This window comes from Pantherophis guttatus, chromosome 8 (assembly GCF_059756535.1).
Source record: "Pantherophis guttatus breed Tessera chromosome 8, ASM5975653v1, whole genome shotgun sequence".
Taxonomy (NCBI): Eukaryota; Metazoa; Chordata; class Lepidosauria; order Squamata; family Colubridae; genus Pantherophis; species Pantherophis guttatus.
Window position 1 is genome coordinate 13841027 of NC_142070.1, and position 20834 is coordinate 13861860.

Consider the following 20834-nt stretch of genomic DNA (forward strand, 5'->3'; position numbering starts at 1 on the left):
CAGGAAGTTTCTCCTTAATTCCAGGTTGCTTCTCGCTTTGATTAATTTCCAACCATTATTTCTTGTCCTGTCCTCCGGTGCTTTGGAGAATAATTTCACCCCCTCTTCTTTGTGGCAGCCCCTCAAATACTGGAATACTGCTATCATGTCACCCCTAATCCTTCTTTTCTTTAGACTAGACAGACCCAAAACCTGCAGCTGTTCTTCATATGGTTTAGTCTCCAGGACTTTTCATCATCTTAGTTGCTCTTCACTGAACTTTTTCCAAAGTCTCAACATCTTTTTTTGTAATACGGTGACCAAAATTGATTGCAGTATTCCAGGTGTGGTCTTACTAGGATTTTGTACCTTATGCAATGTCCAGCTTTCACAGCTTAGGTTTACCCACTGCACTGAAACAGAGACAAACACACCAGGGGTGGGTTCTACTTACCTTTACTACTGGTTCTCTTTGTGTGCGCACTTTGCGCGCAATCGCCTCTTCGGTTGCGTGCTTTGCACACGATCGTCGCACACATGCTCGGTTCGCTCGCAGGACACCAAACTTGCGTTTCGCACAAGCGCGTTGTGAATCTGCCCAGCTGAGGTGCGGCAATCCGCTCTGCTGCACCTCTCAGCTGGGCGAAAAAAACGACATATAAGGTCGGTATAACGCCGGGGCGGGCGGGAGGGCCCAGCTCCCAAAGACAGAGAACCGGTTCGGTGACGTCATATCGTCACCGCTACCGGCTCTCGCGAACCGGGCCGAACCGGGAAGAACCCACCACTGAAACACACCCAAATACAACAACTCTTAGAATTTCCAACTGGGAACAGTCAATGCCAATAAATATGTCCATGTGTTACACAATATTTTTTATCATATCTATCAATGCATATTTGTATATTAAGCCACATTCCAAAAAAAGGTAACTCTCCTATATTTGGGCTTCAAACATTCATATCTAAATTGCATTCTCAACAATTTGGGTGGCCACAGGTATGAGAATATAACACCAGAATATCCAAGAAAAAAACTCCTATTTTCATTTCTGACAGTGCTTAAGAACAACAGGAACTTATTAGTGTCCACGCTTCTGGGTTGCAAAAATCCAAGTACTACTATATAGTGATAAGAGGTTTTTCAGGATCTTTCTGATATTACTGATAGTCCAGATTTGTACAACAGAGGAAGGCTTCTATTATACAAACCTGCATACCTATGGAATTAATTGCACATAAAACGATGTTTCCCCATTGAAACAAATAACTCCTACATTAATACAAATAACAAAAACCTCCCTCGTGGAGGTTACACACGGTGACAAGTGCAACTTACATAAATTCTTCTGTCCACTTCCAGCAAAAACAAAAGGAAAAAAAAAATAGGTTGGAGATGGGATCCAATGAAAGATGAAAGAGGGCAAAATGAAAGCAAAAAGGATAAGCAGCAGAACCAAGAAAAGTACAGTTAAAACATATTACATAAGCAGTTTCTTCAATTACAGAGCCGAAAATAATCTTCAAAGTCAGCCAGGTTTTTCAGCAAGTTGTTCCCTATTTTTATATTTCTAGGGATCCCTTCCTGCGGGTATTTATTTGGAAGGAAACATGTTCTTTTTGTGGAGTAAATATTGGTCCAAAATGAGCTTTCTTATCCATAGCGAGTTGAGCGTTTCGTCTTGCACTATGTAAAGGGTATTAAGCTATTTGATCTAAATTAAATTTCATTGTCATTGTAAAGGACATAGCTTTTCAGATTATTAAATGCCTCCTTAAAGCTTTCCTCAAAAATCTTGTATGAAAAAGAAATAATGAGAGGAGAGAGAGAGAGAGAGAGAGAGAGAGAGAGAGAGAGAGAGAGAGAGAGAGAAAGAAAAATGGAAATGGAAATGACATTGTAATTTAAAAGCAGTATATAAATAGGATGACCTTCTTCAGAAAAACACATCATCAGTTGGCGGCTGATATTTATTTTTTCTTTCCAAGATGATCTGATTTGCACAGAATTCTCGAGATGACTTCCACAAACACAAGCAACAAAAACAGGTAAGATTTTATTCTTTACTTTTTATTAAATCAGCGGCTATTTTCAGAGATGAGCTAACAGGTAAATTAGTCCCATCCTGGATTTTTTTTTTCAGAGGACATATGAATAGATGTGGTGGTTGACTTCACTGTTTTGAAAGAACTTTATTACTTCCTGTATATCAGTTGCCCAATCTCAGCGACTTTTTAAGTATGGACTTCAACTCCATGAATTTCCCAACCAGCTTTGGGGGTGGGTGGGAGGGATGGAGGAGGGATTCAGGGCTGGGGAATTCCAGGAGTTGAAATCTGCTTTATCTTAAACTTGCTGAGATTGAGGAAATTCTGCCAAATATAGTTATAGTTTGCACTATTTTGAATTGATTGATAATTATTTTATGCTAGTTAAAAATTGTACCCTGCCTTTTTTTGACTAAAAAGGTGCTTGAGGGGGCTAATTTGGGCTGTGCAACATCAATGTTCCTAGATCACAAGAGTACATATTCAAATTTTAAAACTTTAATATGTAAAAAGCCATATTCTCTGGAGTACTGTTCTGCCTGGACATGCATCTTTCTTAACCTGCATCCGATATCTCACGAAGACAAATCTGACAGTTGCAGGGAATCTGAAGAACAAATTGTTTTCTGCCTGTGGATTCTTGTCTTGATTCCTAACTGGCATATAAATCAAGTTATTTTAACACTCTTTGCAGCTTCCTCTCTCACTGTCAGGAACACATAAGCTTCTGCATATGTTACATTCAGTTGCTTGCAAAAGGATGTGCTGCTTGTAGAACAAGGAAAACGAAACTATTAAGCTTTCCAGAATGACGGTGGCACGGCGATGAAGCACCATCTATCAAGAAGACGCTACTTCTACAGCAGTGGAGATGAGGAAGAGCAGTTTACAAAAACGTTGAGATTCCTGTTTGTAGCTTCTTGCTAAAATTCTGTGCTCAGCCATTCTGGCACACTAAGCACCCTCCTAACTGCCTGTCACAGCTACCTCTGCATAACATTGGCCTTTCTTGAAGCAATTCTTTTGGAAATGTGACTAAAAGGTAGAAAGTATGTGAGTATAGGTAGTCCTTTACTTACAACCAATCGTATAGTTGACGGTGTGAAGTTAAAACAGCACTGCAAAAAGTGACATGATTGTTTTTCACACTTGTCACTGTTGCAGCATCCCCATTGTCATGTGATCAAAATTGGCAATTGGCATGTATTTATGAGTGTTGCAGTGGGACGCTAAGACGCAGAGCTTGCCGATCGAAAGGTCGGCAGTTCTGCAGTTCGAATCCCTAGTGCCGCATAACAGGATGAGCTCCCGTTACTTGTCTGCCAACCTAGCAGTTCGAAAGCACGTAAAAAATGCAAGTAGAAAAATAGGGACCACCTTTGGTGGGAAGGTAACAGCATCCCATGCGCCTTTGGCGTTTAGTCATGCCGGCCACATGACCACGGAGACGTCTTCGGACAGCGCTGGCTCTTCGGCTTTGAAACGGAGATGAGCATCGCCCCCTAGAGTTGGGAATGACTAGCACATATGTGCAAGGGGAACCTTTACCTTTACCTATGACTGTTGCAGTGAACCAGGGTCATGCAATCCCCTTTTGCAACCTTCTGACAAGCAAAATCATTGGGGAAGCCAGACTCCCTTTAACAACTTGTTACTAAACCACTGATTACTGATTCACTTAACAAGTCTAGCATGAAAGGTCGTAAAATGGGACAAAACCCACTTGGCAACAGAAATTTTGGGCTCAATTGTGGTCATCTGTATACCTCACTGGTACCATAAATACTGTGTCCAAGGAGGAGACCTTGGGTCTCTTGGAGTAAATTGTAGCCAAGAGTCCTAGAACATTTACACACTTTTTGTCATGGAAGCATTGGTAGGCATAGAATGCGATTCTCAAAAATCTAAGTGGTATGATGAAGATACTGCAAGACTTCTGGATGTCAGAAAGATTGGAAATAGTTGTACCAAAATGTAGAGCAGATAGGATAAAGAGCAGGTTAACTTTAGGTTTTAGATTATATTTTAGACCAGTTTTTTTTTTTTTTAAAGTTGGATTATATTCTGCGTTTAAGCACCGCATCAGGGATGGGTTCTCCTTACCTTTACTACCGGTTTGCATTGCGCCCGTGCTCTTCTGCACATGTGCAGATCACCTATGACGACGTCCGGGTCAGTGGGTGGAGCCTCCTGCCGGTTTTACTACCGGTTCTTGCGAACTGGTCCAAACTGGGGCCAACCCACCACTGCACCACATGTTTTAGAAAGGTATTCAGTGTTCCCATCACAACTCCTGGTGTGATAGTGATTGATGCCAAAATGGCCTTAGGGCTGACTTTGGACAAAGTACACACCGTAATATTTGTTGATGATACATAGTCTAATCTTTATCAGTGAAACTGTCCCTTTATAGGGCTCACGATGATAGGAAATTTTCAAAGGGTTCTAACAAGCGACGGATGAAAGTATGTAGGATAACTTTGGACTCCTGAATGAAAAACGAATATCCATGGTGGATGTTCTAGGATGCACTGTACTTTTTCCTCTAAAAAATTTTACGTGCTGTTTCTGAAGCTACGAATTTTAGCTGGGGAACTGGATGATTTCAGGATGTTGCTCGGTGGGGAGCCCTTCCTCAACAGGAGTTCATTTGTTTGCAAAATAAAATGAAAGGGTCCTTGTTTGCATGTTTAAAGAACTGGGATTCACAATGGGCAGCTGACTCTTTCACCTTCCACTGTAGAGAAACTTCTTTGGGATGCAAATGGTGGTTAAGACTATCCTCTTAATTAATGAGACTTCATTTGTCTTGGCTGAAGTTTGCCTCAGTATTTTATTAGATGCTTGACCAATTTGTGTGCGCTTCTGTCTGTGTTAAGGCTGTGAATTGCAAAGGCCTTCTAAAGAACTGTTATTATTAATAGGGTTTCTGGTTTAGGTTGATGATGGGAAGAGTAACCAAAAGCAGTGCCTTCTGTTCAGAATAAATAACAGAATAGGAAGGGACCTTAGAGGTCTTCTAGACCAACCCACTGCTCAAGCAGGAGACCCTATACCATTTCTGGCAAGTGGCTGTCCACAGAGTCTCTTCTTAAAAGTTATGGAGCAACCACAACTTCTGAATGCAAGTGGTTCCACTGGTTAATTGTTCTCGCTGTTGGGACACTTCTCCTTAGTTCTAGGTTGCTTCATGTCTTGCCTTCTGCTGCTTTGGAAAATAAGTTGACCCCTTCTTTTTTGTGGCAGCCCCTCAATAGCAATGGCAATAGCACTTAGACTTATATACCACTTTACAGTGCTTTATAGCCCTCTCTAAGCGGTTTACAGAGTCAGCCTCTTGCCCCCAACAATTTGGGTCCTCATTTTACCCACCTTGGAAGGATGGAAGGCTGAGTCAACCTTGAGCCTGGTGAGATTTGAACTGCCAAATTGCAGGCAGCCAGCAGTGAGCAGAGGTAACCTGCAGTACTGCACTCTAACCACTGCGCCACCATGGCTCCTATGTCTAGTTTGTTGGAACACTGCTATAATCACCCCTGGTCCTTCTTTTTATTAAACTAGACATACCCAATTCTTGAAATCATTCTTCATGTGTTTTAGCCTCCAGTCCCCTAATCATTTTTGTTGCTCCTCTCTGCACTCTTTCCAGAGTCGCAACATCTTTTTTTATATTGTGGTACTAATAACGTTCAAATCGGTGCGTGTGTGCTGCTTCTGATTCAGAAATAGCTCGGCTTTTATATTTTGCCCTGCCCATCTGAGACTTTTGGAAGTTTGGAGGTTTTTTTTTTTATTGAAAAGTTTTTACAAACATTTTAACCAAGTTTTGAGCCTCCCCTCCCTCCCCTCCCCCTTCTCCCTCCCCCCTCCCCCCCGACTTCCCAGAGCGAAATACAGGGTATTTCATTTAGCAATCTTAATCTAACATATGCTAACTATCTATAAACTCTTTTCATCCCTTTTTCGCTTTAACTCCCTATTTACGTAACTAAGTAATAACATATCTTCTTAAATCCAAATATTCATTCATATACTATTTGAAACTTTTTAGTCCCATATTTGTTTCGAATATTGGAAGTTTGGAGTTTTTAAAGTGCACTGGAACTCCTTTCATTTCTTCTTCCTTTTTCTTGGGCTTTAAATGGATGCAAATGTGAGAGAGAGTAAGAGAAAGGAGAGGCTGACTTCGTTTTTTATCTTTGTTTTGCACTGTTTACTCTGTTGCGGGCTTTTGATTATCTACTTGTCCTTGTGTTACTTGTTCTCCTAACCTGACAGCTCCTTTTTTCGAGATAAAAGCAAGCATGCTGGTAAGCACACAGCTGTACCTTAAAGGCTTCATTTGATCTTCGCTGCATCTACATGCAATTTGAGGTTTTCCCCATCAGGGTTGTTCTGAAATCTAAAACACTTGTGCAACAGGCGGCCCAGCCCGTCTTCTTGCTGCTAAGCATTTCTTCCACATCCTATATTTTGGATTCTGCAGAATCAATATTCGAAATTTATCTTAATGCAAAAAAAATAAATAATCCTGTTTGAAATAAATTCTTGTTGGAAAAATAACTGACTACCAAAATTATACAAAATAAAAAAAAACCCTTCAATTTCCTTTCCAACACAGTATCAGTCTTTAAAAAAACAGCTTTTACTTCCAGAAGTGGATATAGGAATCTATATGATTTTTACACAGCTAAGTCTGTTTTTTAAAACCCTTTTATTGAAAAAAAAGTCTTAAAACTTGCTTAGAATTTTTAGTGCATTGGAACAATAGTCTGAGCTGTAATATACGGTAAGCAAGGGGATGTATTATCTAAAACCACCTGTCCATATTATACTGCAAATAATACCTGCTGTACTTTGAAGAATATATTCATTCAATATAGAAGTGAATGATTTAACAAAGAGAAATTTATGAATTGAAAAAACTATGTTTCTCTCTCATTTGGTATAATCAAATTTAATAAGTTTAAATTTCATTAGTAGTGTTATAAAGCATACATAAATACATTGTATTATTATGATACAGTGGTATTTTAGCCATTTTTAAGAGATTGCATAGGATAAAATAATGAGTTACATTGGTTTGTCTTTTCTCTAATATTCTCAAGATAACACAGAATATTTTCCTTTTTTAGTCTCAACAATCCTGTGAAACAGGATTAGATGAAATAAAGGGATTAGTTCCAGGTTTTCTAGAAACTTCGTAACTAAGCAGGGAATTAAAGCAATTATGCGTGCAATCAAGCTAAAGAGATTTAGTTGAACATATTCAAGTAGTCAATCTGTTAATTTTAGATGTAGATATTTTTATAATGTCAGCCACGCACACTTTTCATAAGACCGTGCATGTAATGATTTTAGTAAGAATTATTTAAAAGTGTGAGAGGAGTGACATAGCTGCTAAATACAGGTAGTCTTCTATTTATAACCCTTTATTTAGTGACCATTCAAAGTTACACCACCACCAGAGGTGGTATTCAGCAGGTTCTGACCAGTTCTGGAGAACCGGTAGTAGAAATTTTGAGTAGTTTGGACAACCGGTAAATACCACCTCTGACTGGCCCCGCCCCCATCTATTCTCTGCCTCCCGAGTCCCAGCTGATCGGGAGGAAATGGAGATTTTGCAGTAACCTTCCCCTGGAGTGGGGAGGAAATGGGGATTTTGCAGTAACCTTCCCCTGGATTGGGGTGGGAATGGAGATTTTACAGTATCCTTCCCCTGCCACGCCCACCAAGCCATGCCACACCCACCATGCCACACCCACAGAACCGGTAGTAAACATTTTTGAAACCCACCACTGTTATAACTGATAATTTTTCACATTTACAACTATTGCAGCATCCCCATGGTCATGTGATCAAAATTCAGACACTTGGCAGCTGGCATGTATATTTATGACCAGCAATGTCAATGAGGAAGCCAGATTCACTTAACAACCGTGTTACTCACTTAGCAACTGCAGTGATTCCTTTAACAATTGTGGCAAGAAAGATCATAAAGATGGGGCAAAAGTCATTTAACAACTGTCTTGCTTAACAACATACATTTTTGGCTCCGTTGTAGTCGTAAGTCAAAGACTACCTAATCAATGGTTTTAAAATACCGTGTGCTCTATGTTATGATTTTAAAAAAATGCTTGGTGCCGGACCAAGGCATTATTTTTACTTTATCCAAGAGATTTTGCTTGAAACCAGTAATTATTCTATCCCCTAACAATATGAACAGAACAGAATAGAATTCTTTATTGGCCAAGTGTGATTGGACACACAAGGAATTTGTCTTGGTGCATACGCTCTCAAATGTACATAAAAGAAAATATACATTCGTCAAGAATCATAAGGTACAACACTTAATGATAGTCATAGGGAAACAGTCAATATAAATCTTAAGGATACCAGCAACAAGGTTACAGCCATACAATCATAAGTGGGAAAAAATAGGTGATAGGAACAATGAGAAGATTAATAGTAATAGTAATGCAGACTTAGTGAATAGTTTGACAGTGTTGAGAGAATAATTTGTTTAGCAGAGTGATGGTGTTCAGGGAAAAACTCTTGTGTCTAGTTGTTCTGTGGTGAAGTGCTCTATAGCATCATTTTCACAGCAGGAGTTGAAACAGTTTATGTCCAGGATGCCAGGGGTCTGTAAATATTTTCACAGCCCTTTTTTTGATTCATGCAGTATACAGGTCCTCAACAGAAGGCAGGTTTTTTTTTTTTTTTAATTTGATTTATATGCTGCCCTTCTCCGGAGACTCAGGGCGGCTTACAATGCGTTAAGCAATAGCCTTCATACTTTTGTATATTTTACACAAAGTCAGCTTATTGCCCCCACAAACTGGGTCCTCATTTAACCTACCTTAGAAAGGATGGAAGGCTGAGTCAACCTTGAGCCTGGTAAGATTCGAACCTGCAGAAATTGCAGGCAGCTGTGTTAATAACAGGGTGCATTAAACCACTGTACTACTAAGGTTGGTAGTAATTGTATTTTAATAGAAGAAACATAGCAACACATCATGCTCTGGTCATATTGAGAGCAAAGTGTTGAACAAATGAATTGAGTAAGGGAGTTGTCAATGGGCTGCGTTTTTTCTGTGGGTCTGCCCCCTCCCCTTCCATTGAGGACCTGTATACCGAGTCAAAAAGAGGTTGCTTCCCTCCTTGATTAGTTTCCATCCGTTGCTTCTTGTCCTGCCTTCTGATGCTTTGGAGAATAAGCTGACCCTCTCTTCTTTGGGGCAGCCCCCGAGATATTGAAACACTGCTGTTGTGTCGCTTCTTTTCATTAAAGTAGACACGCCCAGTGCCTGCAACCTTTGTACATTTTATTTACATTCCCCTAATCTTTGTTGCTGTTCTCTATATTCTCTTTTATATGGCGGCAACCAAAACTGGATATTATTCAAAATGTGGCCTTACCAAGACATTATAAGGTGGTATAGCCGAGGTGGCGCAGTGGTTAGAGTGCTGTACTGCAGTTACTTCAGCTGACTGCTAGTTCAGCAGATCAAATCTCACCGGCTCAAGGTTGACTCAGCCTTCCATCCTTCTGAGGTGGGTAAAATGAGGACCCAGATTGTTGGGGGCAATGTGCTATTTAGTGTACTGTCGATTGTTGTAAGCCGCCCAGAGTCCTCGGAGAGTGGGCGGCATAGAAATATGATTAATAAAATAAAATAAAATATCAACATTTCATGTGATCTTGATTCTAGTCCCTCTGTTAATTGCATTGGCTTTTTTGGCTGCTGCCACACACTGCCGGCTCACATTTAAGTGATGGTCCACTAAGGTCTCACAAAATCTCTGTTGAGCCAGGTACCACTTCTTCTTCTTCCTCTCCTTCCTTCCTTCCTTCCTTCCTTCCTTCCTTTTTTTCTTATACTTATATGCCGCCCTTCTCCCAAAGGACTCGGGGCAGCTCACGGAAATTAAAACGACAAAAACAATAAAAATAACTACTAAAATAATCAATTAAAATCTCCCTATTAAAAATATACCCGTGCCTTTGCTTTGCCTTGCCTAAAGGAAGGCAAAGGTGTGATGCAAACAATCTTCCAGCGGCGCCGCTGGCACAGCTGCTTTCCCTTGGCAGTTCCCCACCACTGGCGCCCTTCTCTTCCTCCAGCTGGAGAATCCCTCGCGGTCTTGCATAAGGGAGACATTTCTCCCCCCCTCCCCAGAACTGCGCGCCCCGTCGGGCATCGCTGGTGGTGGTCGTGGGGGGGGGATACCAGCGGGTCTCCTTCCTCTCGCCTCCTCCTTTCTCGGTGCCCGAGGCGGGGCGTCTGTGGGGAGCCCTTCCCGCGCCTTTCCCTCAGCGATAGGTCCAAAAGCAGCCGGGCTCGTCCTTCCTCCCCCCCCCTTTAGCCAATCCTCCGTCCTTCTGGCCTTTGACAGCACATTATATGTCCATTTAAGGAGGCGGATTGTACCAAGCCAATTTGCGGGGGGTGGGGAGAGAAAGAGAGGGTCGTGGGGGGGGGAGGCTCGCGAGGAGGAAGAGTGGGGGCTGGAGAAGGGACGCCGTGCGCTTGGCGAGAGGGGGAACACCCCCACCCCCGGCCATCACCCTCAGCCTTGGCACAGTCCTGGCGCGCGCCTTTACGCACGGCGGCTCTCCAAGCCCCGGCCTCGGGCATGAGGGGCCGGGCCGGGCTGGGCTTTACCTGCGCGGGGTGCAGACAGAGAGGCGGGGAAAGGAGCAGAGGCGGCCTCCCCGTCCCGTCGTTCGTTGCCCTGCCTTTCCCCTCCTCTGCCGGCCCTTCTTCCCTTGTGACTTGCAATGCGTCCAGCCGGACTGGAGGAGGCCCTCGTGTGCCCGCCGGATGTCGATCAAAATTAGCGCAGGGCTGAGCTAAGCAAGGTGGGCGGCTTGGCCCCGGAGGAGGAGGAGGAGGAGGAGGAGGGAAGGGGGGGAGAGAAAGCTGCCGAGGGCGAGAGACGGCGGAGCCTTGGCCGCGCTTGGTCTTCCATCATTCCCGGCGGGCTTCCCCCCCCCCCCCGCCGCCCCGAGAGGTCGGCAAATGGCCGGGAAGTTTTTGGGGGGTGGGGGGTAGGGAGAGGAAGGAGCCCCCAAAATCCGCTGATGGCCAGGAGACGCCCGGCTTGCTAAAGCTTCACTATGGCTGCCCAGTCAAGGTAAGGATTCCAACAACACAAAACAATAAACAAACAAACAAAAAAAAAACAAAGCTTCCCGTCGTGATCCCCGATTACGGATCGGGATCTTTCCAGGACGGGTTGGCGGCGGAGGAGGGGAGGAGGATCGCTTCTCCTTTTCGCGTGTCGTGTGAATCGTGCCTGTTCTGGTGGGCGAGCCGTGATCCCAGCGTTTGCCCTTCGGGGTTGAAAAAAAGTTTGCGATCGGGGTGGGGTGGGGGGGGCGGGGGCGTTTGGGTTGCTCAAAAGGGAGGAAGGGAAGGGGGAAAAAAAATAAACGCGTTTATTTTTCTCTTCTTTCTCCTTTCCCACCCCCCCCTCCTCCTTCCCCCTTGACAATTAAAAGACGTATTGTGTGGTTTCCTTCCGCGCTTTTCAAGTGAACGTGTGAGTCGAAGGCCGGGCAAAAACAGCAGTTGGCAAAACTCGGATCTGCTTAACAGCTGATTGTTGTAACAAACTCTTCCCGCCGCGTTTCTTTCCCCCCCTCCCGGGATTATAATTGGGGGGGGGGTGGGATGTCGGGGAAGGGGAGATGAACTGCTAGCACAATGATTGCTGTGTCTGGCTTTGAATTGTGTGTGTGTGTGTGTGTGTGTGTTTCCAGGGCTGCTTCTTTTTTTTTTTTTCCTGGATCAGCCCTTAAAATGGTAGCTTTTTTTTTGGACTGGTTTCTGGCGAGCTCTGGGAATCTGCTGAGTCGGCAAAGGCTGGCAAGGCTCTTTGGGACTCTTTTAAAGGGGAGAGATGAGTAAAAAAACGGAGTAATTATCTCTGGTTACTGTCAAATGATGGGATGGGAGATGAACTCTTTGGAAATGGTTTCTCTTAATTATCCTGGATTACTCCTGGGAGGGAGGGTTTTTAAAATTATTAGTATTATAAGTGAGCCTTTCGGAAAAAGAAATCACCCAGCTAAATAAGGTTTTTCAGCTTTTTTTCGGATTTAAAGGAGCATGGATTCAAAGCCGTGGGCCCTCCTCTCTCTTCCCTATTCCTCCATGAAACAAATGTATTTTATTCAAGATAGTTTCCCCACCATCATCACCACCGCCACTGTTAGTTGCAAATGCAGGTTTCCAGTGTTCCTTCCCTGCTGGAAAACTTTTAAGTTGTGTATAATAAGATGGGGTAGGTGGGAGGTAGGTTAAGAAAAAAGTAGTTACCCCAGTTTGGAATGGGTAAATCAGTGGGTATTTTCTGTTGTGGAGGAGTCCAGATGTAGAGAAAATAATTGTTCATAAAACCAGATGTAGAAACTGGAAGTTCAACTTTTAAGTTGGGTGTTGCGAAGTTTTGGAGCTGCTTCGGCTCCCGTTTGTCCTCAGCTGAAGGTTTGATATTGGAAGTACAAATTATTGGCTGCCTTCCATAATCTTCCAGAGCACTCTAAAGCTTATATAAATTGCTGGCCTCAAACAGTTGCCTTTAAGCACGTACTGGCCTACTTCGGAGGTTGGGGAGCCGGATGCAAAAGAACGGAGAAGTCTACCTTTGTCGGTACCTTTTCGATGATAACTCTGAGCCTAGTTGCATTTCGTGTAGGATGAAACAGATAGGAGCCGACAGATTATGTTGTCTGCAGGGAGAAAAAACCGTCTTGGGTATATCGTATGTATAATGGGAGGGAAGGAGGGCTCTGCGCTTGTTTTTAACTGTTTATGATGCATTTAAAAACTGTTTGATGCCAGAAGAAGCCATTGAAGGCATTAATGCCCATATCTACATTGAAAGAGTCAAGTCTCCAAATGTTGAGATAGACGATTCCTTATAATGGCTATATTTTAGGGGCAGGGATCAGGAGCCAAAGTTGCCTGCTATATGGGAGAGCCATTAAGGTAATCCGAACTAGATTCTAGAAGCAGCAACAAATAGAAGAATGAGAAGTACTCCCGTCATTGTTGTTCTCCTTGCTTTGTGGCAACACTTTTATTTATTTGAAGGATATATTGTAGCCTTGCATATTGGGCTGCCTAGTTTTTCTCACCCATAATTGATTGTTGAGAATCAAATAAACAACAGTATAAACTAACATGACTTTGATGGAAGGGCGTGCTTAGTGCATGGTTTCCATTTTAGGTCAACTTGTTGAATTGATTCTTGTGAACAAGTTTTTGTTGTTGTTACCTGGAGCTACGATGTCTAAATTGCTTTAGGGATTGTTTGAAGTTTTCCCGAAGAGAACATCACTGAATTCAGGGGCCACATTCATGTAATATTGAAAGCCTTGATTTGCTTAACCATGGTTTGCTGAATAATCTCTAGTGAGCTAGGTCACGCAATAGGTTAATCTATGAAACATAGTTTAGTATATTGGGGTTGACATATTAAGTCACAAACCAGTGGAACCACATCATGGTTTCGCATCTTGTCAGTTGGTATCACCTATGGGTAGTTAGAGTGTGTATGAAATATTAACTCTTTAGGCTGCATTTTTGTGTATCTGCACTTGGGGAGTAAGTCCTTCCAAGCAAAGGTGTACATAGTTTAGATTAGCAAATTATTTGTGCTTCTGTTGGAAAAGAGTTCAAGCTTGCTTTCATAATTCTGTACAGCCTCTCCAAGCTGGGTTGGAACTGCAGCTCTTTACTAATTCCCTCCCAGCGTGGTCTTAAAATCCTTGCATATTTGCATTGTACACAACTACAGTACTAAATCTCCAAAATGTCCCTTTCTTTGTACACTAATTGCAGCATGCCATTCAAGAATGTTTATGGTATGCTCATCACGTGTCTTATCAGCTTTCTTCTACCTCTTCCTTCTGCAGTATTGAGTAATGTTTAGAAGGTGGGTAATGCCAAGAGAGATCGAAGGTGAGGATTAGTGCTTTTTATGTTCTGCTTAAATATAAAAGTTGTGCCATCGGGATTAAATTGAGAGAAAGATCAGTTTGGAGGAACAAGTGGGCTTTGCTTGATATTGCTACCAGCAGGAAGATCAAATGGGCCCCCTCATGGCATTGGAGTTACTGCCTGTTACTTATTTATTTATTAGGCTTGTATGCTGCCCATCTCACAGGTGGCTCGTTATCTCCCCACCCCCCAAACCATCTTTCTGATTGTGATTCTAGGCCTCAAACTGGATGCTGTAGCTCAAATATGGGCCTGGTGACTCAGCAGACTGATAGCATTGTGATTAACACCAGCTGTCTGCAATTACTGTAAGTTCAAATCTCACCAGGCTCAAGGTTGACTCAGCCTTCCATCCTTTCTATGGTAGGTAAATTGAGGACCCAGTTTGTGGGGGCAATAAGCTGACTTTGTATAAATATACAAAAGTATGAAGGCTATTGCTTAACGCATTGTAAGCCGCCCTGAGTTTCCGGAGAAGGACGGCATATAAATCAAATTTTTTTAAAAAATGCAATGCCCAAGATAAATAGAGGGTGCTATACATTCTTATGGGATGTGGTGGCTCAGTGGCTAAGACGCTCAGCTTGTCGATCGAAAGGCCGGCAGTTCAGTGGTTCGAATCCCTAGTGCCACGTAATGGGGTGAGCTCCCGTTACTTGTCCCAGCTTCTGCCAACCTAGCAGTTCCAAAGCACGTAAAAAATGCAAGTAGAAAAATAGGGACCACCTTTGGTGGGAAGGTAACAGCGTTCCGTGCGCCTTTGGCATTTAGTCATGCCGGCCACATGACCACGGAGACGTCTTCGGACAGCGCTGGCTCTTCGGCTTTGAAACGGAGATGAGCACCGTCCCCTAGAGTCGGGAACGACTAGCACATATGTGAGAGGGGAACCTTTACCTTTACCTTTTTATACATTCTTTCTTGGATGCAGCATGTCATCTACCATTCTTCAGATGGCAGCTGTAGCAGGAAGTCCATTAGCAGAATGGTGATAGCATCCAGATAACTCCATAGTTGCAGCGCCATCAGAGACCTAAAAGAGCATGATAACCTCTGACGATTAAAAAAAAAAAAAAGGCTTGACAACCCCATTTTGCCATTCAGCTTTCTTGGTTTCTTAGGGTTTTTTTTCCCCTTTATGTCTTATTTCCCCCCCTCTCCCCCAATTAAGTGGTATAATCCACCCCTTTACTACTTCATTACTGCTTTATATTCTATAGAACCGGCCCTTTCAGTAACAAGCAGACAAGTTAGTGTTAATTTGCTTTCAAGCAAATTGTAGGTGTAGGAATGAGTCAGGAGCTCTGACAACCAGAAAATTCTAATACCAGTTTGTTTGATCAGATTGTTTGGCTTCTGTTTCGTTTTGCTTCGGGACAGAAAGCAAATTTTTACACATTTTGGACTGACCTGCTGCCTCGGAGTTTCCTGCACTGTGCAAACTTTGTGTACTAACCTTGGGAAATTCTCAAAATGAAATGTAAATCTTGATATTTAAAGTGACCCCCACTAATGAAAGGGAAGCCTGTTTCTAATGGCCTGGGATTTATTTTCCAAAGCAAAATGTCATCCGTCGCATTTCTAATCTCTTTTTCTCTCCCTTCAACCTTTATCGTGGAAATAGTTTCATGCCTGAAAATAAAAATTTGGGAACATCAATCATTGCCTTGTCTCTTAAGGCATTCTCAAAAAATAAGCCATGCTAAAGGTTGTGCAGATACGAACTCTGCACTGTTGAATCTTGAAAATAACCACAGTTTATATGCAGTGCATAATTACTTGAGAGCAAAGTTCACTGCAGGCTGAGACTGGCATTGCCTTTATAGGATGCAGAGTTTTCAGGAGCTCTTATCATAAGGCTTGTGTTGGGCGTAGCTATACTAAAAATGTATAGAGTTGAGGCTAATGTAATCATATTTTCTTTGTAAAGTTTTTAGTTAATCTTCCATTAAAATTTCCAGGGCAGCTGGCTAAAAGCATGCAAATTATTTTAGGCCATCTTTTTTTTTTTTTGCAAGGAAATGAGGCTCAGCTAGATAATTCTTCTGTACTTTTACTGACATAAAAATAGTTTTTCAAAAATTTCCTCTCCTGCCTTAAGTACCTTGGCAACTATATCATAGTGAATCCTCTGTGTTTTAAACTTTTCTTGAGAGGAAAACTTATGATATGATGTCAGACCAATATGTATTTACAGTTAATGGAGCCAAATCATGATTTTTAGAATTGTGTTAATTGTACTTTGGAACTCAAGTTCATCTCCAATTTATTCTCGATCCTGGTTCTTGGCATACCACTCCTCATGCAAGTGTACATAAAAAGGGGGTACTCTGGGGGCTGTCCCAAGACTAGGAAGGGTCAAATCAACTAATTTTCTGATAGTTAGAACAATTGATCAGTGGAATGACTTGCCTCCAGATGCTGTGGATGCTCCAAAATTGGAAGCTTCTAAGAAGAGATTGGAAAACCGTTTGTCTGAAATGTTATAGGCTTGAGCAGGGGGTTGGACTAGAAGACCTCCAAGGTCCCTTCCAACACTGTTATTCTGTTAAGTGTCCAGGATCAAGACTGAAGTTGATTTAATTTAATCTGCATGTAGCTCCAATTCAGTTAATGCGATTACTCATAACATATTTAAAAATCATCTTAATTAAAAATCATAATTCAAGTGCTACTTTGAAAAGACACAAGGGCCCAAATTCAAGGAGCTTTTGCTTCTTGGTTTATATGGTGTACTCCCCTGCTCTACAGCATGTGTAATGGAGAATATCTACAGCTATAGGGAGAGCAATTTTTTCATCATTAATCACAACCTTTCCTCCTGTATGCAAGATTTGGAAGAAATGTTTCCAGATTCAAGAGCTCAGGCCGCAGATTTGGGCATGAATATTTTTCCAGGTTTGGCATCTTGTTCTTTTGGACCAAGTGGGATGTTGGGAATGTAGAACAGGGGTGTCAAATTCAAGGCCCACTGGCCGGATCCGGCCCGCGGGGTGCCTAGATCTGGCCTGTGCGGCTGCCCTGGAAACAGCGAAGGACTGGCTTGCTGTGCCTCTGCCAGTGAAAATGGGTTCCCAAGCTCCGTTTTTGGCTGCGACAGCCTCCTGCAACCCTCTGCCAGCGAAATTGGAGCTCCGTTTTCACTGGCAGAGGGTTGCAGGAGGCTGTCGCAGCCGAAAATGGAGCTTGGGAGCCTGTTTTCACCGGCAGAGCGCTTGGTCCAGCATAGGTGCTCCGACATGAATGACATCAAGCTGGCCACGCCAACCTGACCACACCACCTGTCTCTTCCCCCCCCCCAGGTCAAACACAACCTTGAAGCGGCCCTCAATGAAACCAAGTTTGACACCCTTGATGTAGAGAAACTCAAAGCTGCTGTGTTTAATTATGCTGGACCAAGTTGCAGCCTCAGCTGATGGGCGACGAGAATGCTTTGTTGAACAAACCAGCATTTTATTTTGTCCCCTCTGAGGAACGCGCACATAGAGGCAACACCCAGGAATTAGTTGTTATTGATCGATTTCTTACCGAAACAAATCATAAATGAAATAGTTCTTCATTCATTATTCATTCATTACGCCTTCCTGTATCGATTGATTTTAAATGTTTCTAAGCCACCTCAAAGGGCAAGAATTCTCCCAGGATAGCTTACAGAAATAAAATGATCTGTTGGTCCAAGAATCTGTGACAAGCCCTCTGCTGCATGTATGTTCGTCTTTCTCAAGTTGCCCCTAAACATCCTAGCTTGGGTTATCTGATAGGGAGCCATTTTGGCTGTGAGTTTCATCGCATTGTCCTGGATTTTCCTCTTCCAGGCAGCTCTGTAAGGGCTGCTGTTTATGACCTATACCAGCGTTTCTCAACCTTGGCCGTTTGAAGATGTGTGGACTTCAATTCCCAGAATTCCCCAGCCACCAAGGCGAATTCTGGGAGTTGGAAGTCCACAGATCTCCAAGTTGCCAAGTTTGAGAAACGTTGACCTGTACAGTCAGGCTGGTTGAGAATGAAGAGAGATGTGATGCAGTGGTGGGATTCAGCCAGTTCGCACCATTTCGGGAGAACCGGTTTTTAACTTTCTGAGCAATTTGGCAAACTGGTTGTTGGAAGAAATCATTAGGGCAAAGAACCGGTTGTTAAATTACTTGAATCCCACCACTGATGTGATGTAGTCATTCTGGGAATAAATCATCTCTGTTTTATGGTACTACCAAAGATGAATGTTAAAGTCACATAACATTAGTATAGGTTGATTTCTTTAGCCTGTAGACACCAGTACACACCTTCTCTAGAACAGTGTATTCAGATCTACTAGGATTTGCATACTTTATGCATACATATCAGAGGTGGGTTTCAGCAGGTTTTGACCAGTTCTGGAGAACCCGTAGCGGAAATTTTGAGTAGTTCGGAGAACCGGTAGTAAAAATTCTGACTGCCCTGCCCCTGTCTATTCTCTGTCTCCCAAGTCCCAGCTGATCGGGAGGAAATGGGGATTTTGCAGTATCCTTCCCCCAGAGTGGGGTGGGAATGGAGATTTTACAGTATCTTTCCTCCTGCCACGCCCACCAAGCCATGCCATGCCCACCAAGCCACACCCACAGAACCGGTAGTAAAAAAATTTGAAATCCACCACTGATACATATATAAATGTGTAGAATATAGGAAGCTGAGTTAGACCAACATTTACCCTGTTCTGCCATTATTATCTATTCCTACTGGTTATAGTTTTTGGTTTAAAGTCTTCCCCAATCTTGGGTGGGCTAGTTATGATTTTCTGGCTGCAAAGCACATACTTTCTTATTGATGTCTAATCCCTTCTCATCACTTTCTGACATTATGGTGACTTGAATAGGTTTCTAAAGGTATCCAGGTTTTCAGATTGACTCAAAACAGCTTTGTGTTTTAGTTTGTACTTTTTATGGGACTGATGTTGAAGCCCACTTTTCGTATTTTGTGTGTCCAAAAAGGACCTTCCATCACCGGGAATTAAAATCATCCAGAGAACTGTGGATCTAATCATAGCATCTTGGTACCAGGACAATGGGGAGAGCTCACCAAAGGTTCTTAAAAATTGGATATTTTAGCATTTGTTGCACTAAATATATATATATATATCAAGGCAATCTGTAGATGATGATTAACTGCTGAAGGGTTGACTATATATTTCATTAAATATATGCCTCTTTTTTTTTAATGGATTTCTACTGTAATTCTTGTATTGGAAAAACAAACAAACTGCCACACAATTCAACAGGACTTATTCTGCCAAGTTTGCATAGGCTGCAAATTGTATTGGTTTTATAACATAAATAGATTAAGTAAATTTCCCAGCCCTAATAATTAGACATTTCTGTGCCTGGCCCTTATCTCTTAAGATTATACTAGGTATTGCAAAACATTTGCCAACCTGCATTTTGTGACCTTTGTAAGCTACCCGTAATCAAGTTAGCAAACTTCCTAAGCTCCAGTTTGTTCCCTGTCTTGAAAAAATATCAGAAGTAAGCTTTAGAAATTTCCAGCCTTCTGAGATTCACATAGCCTGTTCTTACTTCTTTAGCAACATTTTCCAAATCTTTGCTGGGGGGAAAGAGGGCACCGGATACTATTATTTCTAAACAACGAAGAAAAAATACAAACAAATAAAAAACAGTTTAGGGCAGGAGTGTCAAGCTCAAGGCCTGGGGGAGTCTGGATCCAGCTCACAGGTACTTAGATCTGGCCCGCGGGGCCCCCCTTGGAAACAATGAAGGACCAGCCCATGGTGCTCCTGCCAGTGAAAAACGGGCTCCCGAGATCCGTTTTCAGCTACAATGGCCTCCTGCAACCCTCTGCCAGTAAAAATGGAGCTCGGGAGGGCCATGTGTGTCCCCAACATGGGTGATGTCAAGCTGGCCATGGCCCCCCCTGGCCACGCCCCCTGCCCCCCCAGGTCAAACACAACCCTGATGTGGCCCTCAATGAAATCGAGTTTGACACCCCTGACTTAGGGGGTTTCCAAATGGACAGCTACCGGGGAGCAAAAAAATGCTGTTCAGCTATTGCAGGTGTCTGCAATCTGTGGCTCTGGAGCCGTATGTGGCTCTTTGGGCCCTCTGCTGTGGCTTCCTGTTGGATGATCCCACCACTGACTGGCCGCACCCCTCGCCCTCCCCTCCCAGTCACTCCTCGCCTGGCCTGAGAAGGTAAGGGCGACGGCGGGGGATGGAGAAGCAGCCGGGGCAGAGACAGAGAGATACAGAGAGGAGGGGGTGAGAGGGAGGAGTGGGGAGGGGGAGAGAGATGTTAAAAGGGTTTTTGTGGTTCCTGTTGTTTTTTAGCAACCGGTTCTTTGCCCTAATGACTGGCTGGGTAGCCGTGGCTAGGGGGGGGTGTCGTGTGACTGGTGGAAGTGAGTGACATTGAGTTGGCCACACCCACTGAGGTTTTGTGGCTCCCGGTGTTTTCTGTGGGAAATGTTTCCAAATGGCTCTTTGAGTGTGTAAGGTTGCAGACCCCTGAGCTAGTGTGTTTTTCACTTGTCTTTTGAAATAATAATAATAATAATAATAATAATAATAATAATAATAATAATAATAATAATAATAATAATAATAATAATTTTATTTCTATACCGCCCTTCTCCTGAAGGACTCGGGGTGGTGAACAGCCAATTTAAAAACACAAGACAAAACAATGATTAAAAATTAAAATAATTAAATAGATTTGGCCTGGTTTAAAACCCCAAAAATTTAAAATACCCCAAGTAAGAAAAAAACACACGAAAGGAATAGTCCGGAAACTTGACAGGTTACCAATGGA

General features: G+C 42.8%; 1 protein-coding gene across 9 annotated transcripts in view; it reads left to right on the top strand.

The window, feature by feature from the left end:
• The window catches only part of AFF1 (ALF transcription elongation factor 1), a 174353-nt gene that overhangs the window by 12463 nt on the left and 141056 nt on the right, over positions 1 to 20834 (top strand). For 2 of the 9 annotated variants that reach the window (XM_087875112.1, XM_034440438.3), the window contains exon 2: positions 1969 to 2028. The exons of 2 other annotated variants lie outside the window; for them this stretch is intronic. In XM_087875112.1, the coding sequence (XP_087731238.1) occupies positions 1997 to 2028 (32 nt within the window). In that variant the 5' untranslated portion in view covers positions 1969 to 1996. Of the gene's footprint in view, positions 1 to 1968; positions 2029 to 10466; positions 11167 to 12609; positions 12684 to 20834 lie in introns of those variants that run through there. 5 more of the 9 variants (XM_087875113.1, XM_034440440.3, XM_034440443.3 and 2 more) reach the window with 5 other exon arrangements.